This window comes from Montipora capricornis, chromosome 10 (assembly GCF_036669925.1).
Source record: "Montipora capricornis isolate CH-2021 chromosome 10, ASM3666992v2, whole genome shotgun sequence".
NCBI classification, from domain to species: Eukaryota; Metazoa; Cnidaria; class Anthozoa; order Scleractinia; family Acroporidae; genus Montipora; species Montipora capricornis.
The window spans coordinates 52335328-52345327 of record NC_090892.1 but is presented as its reverse complement, the minus strand read 5'-3'; the positions used below and the strand labels follow the sequence as shown (position 1 = coordinate 52345327).

Sequence of the window (10000 nt, the reverse complement as noted above, 5' to 3'; positions counted from 1 at the left end):
TTAGAGTGGTGAGCGTATTTAAGTTAGGCTAGTCAACATATTGAGCACAGACCATTGTTAACTATTGTTTGATGTGTATTGTTTATTTCCATTCCAGTATTGTCGTGATTCGAGTAGTGTTTGTTGTATTTATCATCTAACTAAGAAAGAGTATTCCTTGCAGAATTTACAGAAGACTGATGATTGTTTGAATCAGTTAATATGTTTTATCTAATTTTTCTAACCTAGCTTCTGTCAGATAAGTCATTGAAACTGAAACGTGTGGAGTCGCCCGATCGCAAAGTGCTTTTCTACTTTGATGAGGTAATTTTGCTATTTCTCGGCTTGAAATTTGTTGAAGGTAGAACTCGTTTAATCCACTGCTATATTTTCGTCCATTTTTAAAATAAAAAGCAGCTCAACAGTTTTTTTGTTTGTTCCAGATTCCATCGTCTTGGAGACTGTGTGTGGAAGTGACGTTCAATCGTGCGTATGAAGTTGGAAAACCTCAACCTTCCACAGCCTCAGTATACACTTATTATGAACCAGGTAATAATGCTGTGTGACAATAGCGTGTGACATACAACCCCTTATCTGAAGATGCAATAGGCCTTTTGCAACAAACGATCACATGGTACAAAATCCGCCATACTGGAGGGCAAGCTCATTATTATTCCCCCACTTGCACATTAAAACAAAGGCAAGTCAAGCTTGACTGGTTCAGGTCTCTTTGTTTTAATGTCCCAGTGGGGGAATAATAACGAGCTTGCCCTCCAGCATAGCGGATTTTGTACCATATGATCGTTTGTTGCAAAAGGCCGATTGTCGTCACAAAATGATTTTCATGTGTTCCCAGTGGTACTCATTGGAAGAATTTGGTGCCCCTTTATTTTTAAACTTTCTTCAACCTCTACTTTGGGCTTAAAGAATTTCGAAGACATACTTAAAGTTGAAGTCAGTTTCTCTAGTTCTCCAACATTTTTACCGTTTCCCTTTTCACTCCTCTAACATGTTCGCTGTGTCGTTTAGCGTAATTACTCATTAAATCACTCGCATATATACTTGATTTCATTGAACAGCGAACCGTGCGGATGCTCAGTACACCGTGGACTCACTGAAAGATCAAGGCGTCTGCCGTGTATGTACCGATTGCGTCAACTGCGAAACACTGGGACCAAAAGAAAAACCGAGGAAGGGGGCAGGATCTTTAACGGGAGTCGACCACGGAAGAATAGTGCTGATTTCTATTATGACGTGGTGTATTGCTTTCATGTTGCATCTGCACCCAAGATAGATGGAAGAAAAGTTTGTGTTCACTAGTACTTCTTAGAGGATCGCGTCTTATTTAGATAGATACTCAGGCGCGTAGCGTCCTATACGCAAATACGCACGTGCGTACTTGAAGTCACAGGAAAACTTTGAAGTTTTATACTAATTGTTTCTATTTTTAACTTTTACTTGTACGCAACCAAGATTTCCTTATGAAAACACCACTTTGATTAAATTCTAAAAACTAAAACAAAAACTATACCATGTTCTCACTTAGTTTTGCATTGTACTTTTTTTACCCTAAACAATGCAGTGTTGTTTGGTCAGCGTGCAACAAAAAGGCGAAGTTGCCAAGGAGCGACGTTCCAAGAATGTTCTTGACAAAGGAGCGACGTTCCAAGAACGTTGTTGGCAATTCCAGTCACGCTAGCACAACCAAAACAATGTTTTGTTTGCGCCAAGTTTGCTCAAAATAAGGGCAAGACGTTTTGTTCTTTGCTTGTATTCACACAACTACTTCGAACAAGAAATAAAGAACGCAGTATTTTTCGCTTAGTTTACTTAGGTTTCTAGATCATATGTACTTGTGCGTACTTGAAAAAATGACCACGCTACGCGCCTGATACTTCACTTTCTTTTTTTACATATTTACCCTCACCGAAGTGTCACTTTTTTTACTTTACATAGTTTTTCTCAGATGGTAACATCATTTAGTAGGAATTGTGAGCGACTATGACGTCCATGGCAAGACATATTTATCTCAAGTTTTAGCTTGAAATTCGTATCACCTCAACAAACTTTTCCTCTTTGTTTCAGTATTTTCCGAGAGCGTTCCAAACATTGTATTGGTTTGACAGCCTTATTATTGAAAAATCACTTTTTATACGGTTCGAAAGACAGGGAAAGTCGTCATAGTTTGAACCATGACCGAGCAATTAAGGGGAATGAGTTCGATACTGGGTTGACGTGACAGATGACTTTTTCATCGCTGTTTTCAAAGAACTATCACTATGCAAAGCAGTCTGTGACGTCAACCCAACCCGGTATTAAACCCAGTCCTCTTACTTGCGCGGTCGTAGATCAAATGACAACTAGTTTTCCCACATTTATGGAGCCTATGAAACATTGACTTTAAAGGAGAGAGTTAAGCGAACCAGGGTGAGAATTAGCGTTAGACAAGTGCAAAGAATAGTTGTGCGGGAAGGGTTTTTTTGAGATGATTGGCACTTTAACGTGATGAATATTACTAAAGCTTTTTATGGCGTGAAACACTTGTAGTATAGATAACTAGTTGCATCAGTTTACGAGTAAAAATGCTTAGTCTTTTCTTTCCGAGTCACTGATAAGAATTTCAATTTCTGCGGTCGTACGTTTTTTTTAATCCAACCAACGTTGTTATTTTTATTACATGTATTTATACAGCGCAAAAATTCATTTAGATATGATCTAACCTGGGTATATTCTTTGACTCTTTGAAAACTGATCGAAAGTTATTCTTATTAGCCAATATCAAAAATACCATAATATTTTCTCTTGGGCAAAAGAAACTGGAAACAATGCTTGTGCAAAATTTTGGAGAGTCAAACAAAGAGTATTACTGTATTTTTAATATTGGCTAATTACGATGTAAGTACTTTTCACCTTAAAGTGAATAAATGGCATTCATTCACTTTAAGGTGTACCGTGTGTCACTTAACTGTTGACTGTTGACTATGGATGATGGACAGTCGCTCAACTCAGTCTGAAGAGAATAAGTGTAGGTTAGTTTGTTTCACTCCTGTGTATCAGGAAATAAAATTCGTGAAACTCAAGGTGGAGCTTCCTTTTTGTCTGAAAGTGAAAGGCTTCTTCTTTATCCTGCTAGCAGAGCCTTTTCCTTTGCATTTCTCACTCATTTTTTCTCAGTTCTCTTCGTAGTTTTGTTTTGGGGTTGTGCTGCATATCCGAGGGAAAGGTGTACTATTATTATGCAAATTCTGCGAAAAGAAACTGTATTGTATTGCCAACCAACATGGCCGCCTTGTCGCGTGGGTGAAAACCAATAATAACAACAATTTCTTTGCTGCAATGCAATTACAGTTCAACAAAAATGTTCTGTCATGTTTCTTTCCGTACCATAATTTTGAGGACTTTACCTTACATGGTCTTAGAGACCTTTCATATTATAACGGAGCCGCCATATTTGTTGAACAAGGAAACATACCGGATATTCGATCATGCCGAAGCCAATCAAAAGTCTAGAATTGCATTTACGACACATCATTTTCGTGTATAAGAAAACTTTGACTGAGATTATGACCTTTAATAAAAAGAGACGCAAATATCTTGAGTTAATCTTCCTGCAACTTTAGATCGCTCTTTTTTCCTTAGGCTACAGTCTTGTTTTGTCTTCCTTAGACTGCATAGTCTTCCAAGTCGCGTCTTACACATTCTTGTCCCACGACAAAGAAATTGGTAAATTCTTCAAAAAAGGGAAACTTTCTGTCAAAAACGCGGAGAATTTACAGCTTGTGTAAATGATAGTCCTCTGAAACTTGTGCCCACACTTTCTCAGTGTTTTTGGTAGCATGCAAAGGAGTCTGGTCCGAGGTCATTTGCATGCTTGTGCAGCTGCCATGTGGAAATAAGGAAGCAAGTAACTCAATCCAATTCCATCGATCCTCTTTGTTTTTGAACAATACAGTCGAAACTGTTTATAACGGCCCTGTATTAAGAGGCAAATTTTCAAAGTCCCGATTTTTCGCTCATACAAACGCTATATTTGTTACCCGTATTAGGCGGCACCTCTATTAAGCGGCCGCAGCCACCCTGTGGCAGTCCCATGTTTGTCTTTCTTTGTTATTTTTACCTGTATTAAGTGGCCACCCTTGAACAGAAACTAAGCCGTATGTCATTTTATGTGGTGTTTTATTGTGTTTAAACTGCAATCCATCATCACTATAAAGAAATATCATTTGCAAAGCTACTGTAAACTGACAATCGGCTCTTTAGTGTCGTTAACGCTTTGCAGATGTCCGCAATGTGCTTTAGTACCGTACGAAATCACAAACGCAAAAAAATGATGGATATGCTTCACTCTTCAGCTAGAAATTCGTCTTCAATTATCTTGTTCTTTAGCCATGTGATGGAGAATGAATCGCCCTCAAATCTATACTCGCAAGGGATTTCTAGGCCATGACCTCCACCTTTACAGTAACTTCCCCTTTATTTGTAGGCCGTTTCAAAATTGGTTAGCCACAATGCCATCAACTTAGGTACGTGTCCAATCATTTCATAATCGTCCATCATTTCATTAGGATGAGCATACGGTTTTGCCACTTTCAGATCTTGTAACTCTCGGTGCAACACTAGATTTCCGTAATTTTGGGCGAACAATTGCCACAGCATTCGAGTCTTCCTTATTTTACGGCTCTAGTACATCTCATCGACTTTTGGCTCCAATATACTTAAGTATGCATGGTACCCACGGATATAAGAATAGACGTGAAGAAGTTCCTTTGTCATATTTTAGCTGTAGAAAGAACTTTGCAAGTGAGCCACATCAGATTATGAGTCAACAGTGGACTGTTTTACAAAACAAAACGTCCACCGATAATTTGGCTGTCAAAAAGGTGAGAAGTGTGCAAAGCCGCTTCTATAGTTATCAATACCCGCAACGTCGACAGTTAACGACTTGCTCTACAAACAAAAGTTTCGAGTGCCGAAGCGCCAGACGTACAAGTCCGACTTTTCGAATTCCTACCTTATTACTACTTTATCTTGAACAGTTTTGTTGTATATTGTGCTACTTTTAATCCTGTATTAAGCGGCCATTTTCTCAAGTCCCGAGGGTGGTCGATATACAGGTTCCACTGTAGTTGTTTTATCAATATGCCATCTCTGTAAAGACAGTTGTTCATATATTTTTCTGCCTTATACGTTTTGTGACTGCTGTTAGAGTGGCATTAAACCATTGCAAACAAGCTCGTGTTTTTAGCAACAACTGTCAACAAAGTGTTATTAATGTAGCCACAATGATGCTTGACACTGCTAAGAACAAGCGAGGTGAAGCAATGAAATACTCAGAGGAAATAGGAGAAAAAAGGAAATTGTTTACTGAAAAACAGCATAAACAGTTGGACAAAGCCATGTTGTCAAGGACAAGCACTGCCCAAAATAAGTCAGAGCAAAGCAGCTGCTAAGATTACCCAGTTTGCTAAAAGGGCCAAAAAATAATAAGCATTGTACTTTTTTTTGGTTGGCTTTTATTCTATGTAAAGGCCTGGCCAAACGCTCGCACTCCATTTCAACGCAACATCTTGCAACCTTGTTGCATGATGTTGCGATATGTGTTGAACGGGGTGGCCAAACGCACACAACATTTTCATTTTCAACACAACATGTCAATGTTCATGGGCTCCAGGCCCCTGGCGCGCAAGAAGTGGACCTAACGCGCATGCCCTAGCCCAACAATGTTCCGTGAACGTGGCCAAACGAGTACAACACCATGTAACATACAAAATGGTGCACGAAAAATTTGAACGTTTTCAAATTTGATCCAACATGTTACAACATATCGCAATAGGGTTGCGTTGAAATGTTACGAGTGTTTGGCCAGGCCTTAGGGACGGACCATTAGAAAAGTGATGGAAGGTGTCAGGAGCTCATCAAGAGGAGCCTCTATCTCCCCTAATTCCTTGAGTCAACCCTTTCCCGAGTAAATTTATTTGTAGGAACAGGTTTCTCCCGCGAAAAAGTATCAGAATTCCCTTGACGCTGAGATAGCTCTGTTTTGATTGGCTTTTACAACAGTGGGGGTGCTGAATGTCCCAAGGGAGATTGGCTTTTTACAACAGTGAGCGTGCTGAATCTCCCAAGGGAGATTGGCTTTTACAACAGTGAGCGTGCTGAATCTCCCAAGGGAGGTGTTCTATAAATAAATCTACTCAGGAAAGGGTTGACTCCGAGGCCAAGTATGGGAGATAGAGGCTTCTCGTAATGAGCTCCTGGGGGTGTGGGGAAAAAACTAAAAAAAATTCATGCAAGGGAATGCGGCAAGAAAAAAAATTCACGCAAAGAAGAAGGTAAAGAAAAAAAATTCATGCAGAAGGAAGGTCCAATTGTGACTTTTATTTAATAACTAGAAATAGTGTTCACTAGAGCTGCCCCCGCTTTTGATGGTGGGATGTGCATTTGATATAAATACTGTGCATAAGACCGTTGAAAAATTAACGTTTCAAGCATTTTATTGAAGTTCACATTCATGTAAGTAGTTAACAGCACAACGGAAGTGGTTGTTGTGACATCACACTACACCTCTTAGTTTGTACTGAGCTCCCCTGATTAGAATCTCCTCAAACACATTTATGTCTTTCATTAATGCAGGAGGGAATTCAATGAAAAGGAAACGTGAGTTTAATACGTTCCTTAAAACAGGCTCAGTAGTTTGAGTATCACAATTGGCACAATTTAACCTTCCTGGATTTGTATGCATTTCAGTAACAAAAAGAGGCCACATATTGTTATCGAAACCCAGCTGGTTTAATCCATATGCTGTAACTACTGTTAAAAGAATACTGCTATTCAAAGTCACAAAATTCGAGCATGACCTACAAATTCTTAAAGTGGCGTTTTAATGATTCGGTTCGCACAACCACGTGTCCCTGCCAGTCGCGTGTTTGAACGAAATCTTTCATGACTTTCGGCAAGCTCAATACAATCGGCGAACTTGAGGTCTTGAAAGCAGCGTTACTTGTGGCTGAATTTCCATGGGAACACTGCTCGGACTGTGCTTTGGAGTCGGCGTATAAGCGAGCTAGTCTCCTGTACTCGAACTTGGTCAGCCCGAATGACTTGGCATCATCTTCCTTGACATCTTCTAAATGGCAAATTTCGGTAATCCCGTTTTCAGATAAACGTCTGTGGTGTTTATCCAAAGAAGCACTCTCTCACTGTGTGTACATTTTCGAAAAGATTTTGCATTAAAAAGTGGCCTGTATCCTTTGATCTGTTGTGAGTGTAGAATAATTTATAAATAAAAAAAACGTAGATAATGAATCAAGATTTCACTGTTAAAAAAAAGCGATATTTGTCTAAAAAAAAATTCGTGCAGGAGGTTTCACCTGGAAAAAAACTCCTGCACAAGCAGTGCGCGAAAAAAAAGATCACTTTTCTAATGGTCCGTCCCTTAAGAGATTTGGTAACTGTGAACTTATATATTATATTTACTATTTGCAAATAAAATATATTCTTGCTGCTTCTCTTTCTCAGTTTCAAACAGCTACGGACTTAAATTAAAGACATCTCATAAAGTACTGTAGGTGATGTAATTTCGTAGGCGAAGTTTTCCTTGGTAACAAGTTTTAACACTTGTTTCTATGAAGGATGCATGCCATCTTGTCTGTTAGGTATTAATAACGCAGGAAGCAGAGCTGCTGTTGGCTTTGTTTTTTTGTTCCTATTTTTGGATGAGAATTCCTATTTTTTCCAGTTTTTTGGCCACTGTCTTTCCTATTTTCCTATTTTCTGAGTGTCATTTGTCACTTGACGCCCTGAAATGAGGATATTTCAATGAACCTCTTTTTTAAAAAATCGAATTTATCCTCGTGCTTTCTAAATATGTGGTGATTGTAGATGAGGGATTTCAGAATATCTGGCTCCTTTATCTTCTTAATTAAGGCGGTATAGTTTAAAAAAGAGGCATATCTGAAGTATTCATAGGCAAAGTTAGTGGCCACGCACGCTTTGCTTGCCTATTACATTTCGTGAGGTCCGAGAAGACTGGTTCTGAATCTCGGAATTTCGGCGTCATAACAATATGGTTACCAAGTCAACAAAGCAAAATGGCCGATCGGAGAAGAAGTAGTTGATCACAAAGTTCTGAACCGTGGACATGTCTCACACAAAACTTCCTCCACTTCCACCGTAAGTAACACTTAATTGTTAATTGAAACAGCGCAAACGTTGAGTAACAATTGTTAGTAATTGTAGGGCTGAGAAGTATTTGGCGAATAAACCTTTTTTCTGCCAACACGAAAATAATTTCCAGTATTTTGTATCGTGAAGTCAGCTAAGAGTTATGCCGCGAGCGATGGTAAAACAAATTTTACAACCCAGCCGAACGTACGGAAATCAAGAAAAGGTAGCAGATTCTTGTATTTCTTCTGCAGATATTAAAGGAGAAGCCTTGGATGCATGCTTGTGTATCATGGGTGCCTTGAAAACAAAGACCCCCAAGACACTAAGACTCCAACGAAGAAAGTAACCCAAAACCCTCAGTTTGGCTAACCCTATTCCTAACTAGTCCTTAAGTTGATTTTTAGGCCTAGGGTTAGCCAAATTGTGGGTTTGGGGGAACTTTTCTTCATTTTCGAGTCTTAGGGGGGGACTCTTAAGGGTCTTTGTTTTCAAGACACCCTGTGTAACATTGAAGAAATCAGTGTCTGTCTGTCTGTTGACCATGACTGTCTTACCATTTTGATTGTTTTAAAGCTCGCTTTCAATGTATCCTCAAACAAACACCAAAGCTGTGAAACAGTACACTGGTCAAAGTGTTGCAAGCTACACTCTGCCCAGTCCATCAGGACCTCAGAAATATGCACTTCCCTCAGCTGCTGTACTTCAGGTATGAGAATTGTCTACAAAGACCAAAGGTAAAATCGTCTGGTCTGGTGGTACATAGAGCGAAACTTAAGGTGCCACTCTTCAGGGGCTTTGGGCTCAGGTTAGCGACCTTCAGATTTTGAGTATGAGTTTGTAGGAGTTTTGCAAAAACAAAGGCCAAAAGGATGAAAACGGAACAGTGTTCAGAAAAGACTGTGCACGTAATTATCTGGTATCTGAGACAGACCTCTCAAGTCTCACAGTCTCGTGATGAGGCACAAATACACTTTGCTTGAATATTATTTTTTATTTCTGCCTTGGAAAATTGATTTTCTGGTGCCAGTTCTGTAGAGATCCACAGTTCTAAGGCATATTTGTCATATTTGACCTACTGGTTGATTCTCTGGTTGACAAGACACGGACCTCACAACCATATTTAGAAGACAAATAAGGTTATTGTTACCAGTTTGTCGCATTTGGACATGTTTCGTCCTCTTTGTGAAAGTGAATTAAATTTGGCTAGTGTCAAAATGGTGGAAAACAATGATAAACATAATTAAAAACTATATTTCAATGAACTGCTTACATGTATAAATCTCCAGGTTTTTTCCCAAATCTTTAGTCTTTTTTACCTTGATCTCCAGGTTATTGGTCTTTTGGGGTTGTTAGGTCTGCTGAGACCAAGAAAGGCGACCAATCAGGTGACAGACTTCAGAAATGTATCGGACCCCATCTGGCATTGACCCTTAAGCTTGATATCTTCAGATCCCCTAAAATCTTTCACCGTACCTAATCTAGAAAAATAAAACAAAGCCTTGATCTTTTTGCTATGTAGCCTTATATAGACACAAGAGCGGGAACCTTGGACACATGGCCTGCACATGCTCTAGGACCGAGTGCACCAGATCTCAACCCTGGGTCTGCCAGCAAACAAACAAATGAGTTTATGCCAAAGGGCGTCCACAAGCCCAAGTTTTTAGAGCAGCTTGAGGCTTTCTTACAAAAAGAATTACGTTCTTTGGATTGTGCTGAGATGATTCCAAGTGAGAAAAGATTACAGGTGTGTATCCATTTGTATGAAGCCTAGTGACATCCCTCAGTCTTGTCTTGTTTTCAGTGGGACGAGATAATAGACCTAATCGGCTAACTCAATGTTGTACCCAATTCAAAT

General features: G+C 39.4%; 2 protein-coding genes across 3 annotated transcripts in view; both read left to right on the top strand.

Annotated features, from left to right (window-relative positions):
• Positions 1–3059, top strand: part of LOC138021338 (CD109 antigen-like) — a 65630-nt gene extending 62571 nt beyond the window's left edge. Inside the window, exons 33-35 of one of the 2 annotated variants that reach the window (XM_068868185.1) lie at positions 229–303; positions 423–528; positions 1059–3059. In XM_068868185.1, coding sequence (XP_068724286.1) covers positions 229–303; positions 423–528; positions 1059–1273 — 396 coding nt within the window. In that variant the 3' untranslated portion in view covers positions 1274–3059. The remainder of the gene's footprint in view (positions 1–228; positions 304–422; positions 529–1058) is intronic. The other variant, XM_068868184.1, reaches the window with a different exon arrangement.
• Positions 3060–8037: 4978 nt separating this feature from the next.
• Positions 8038–10000, top strand: part of LOC138022452 (translin-associated factor X-interacting protein 1-like) — an 18366-nt gene continuing 16403 nt past the window's right edge. The window contains exons 1-3 of the mRNA XM_068869583.1: positions 8038–8151; positions 8719–8851; positions 9665–9889. Of these exons, the coding sequence (XP_068725684.1) occupies positions 8120–8151; positions 8719–8851; positions 9665–9889 (390 nt within the window). The 5' untranslated portion in view covers positions 8038–8119. The remainder of the gene's footprint in view (positions 8152–8718; positions 8852–9664; positions 9890–10000) is intronic.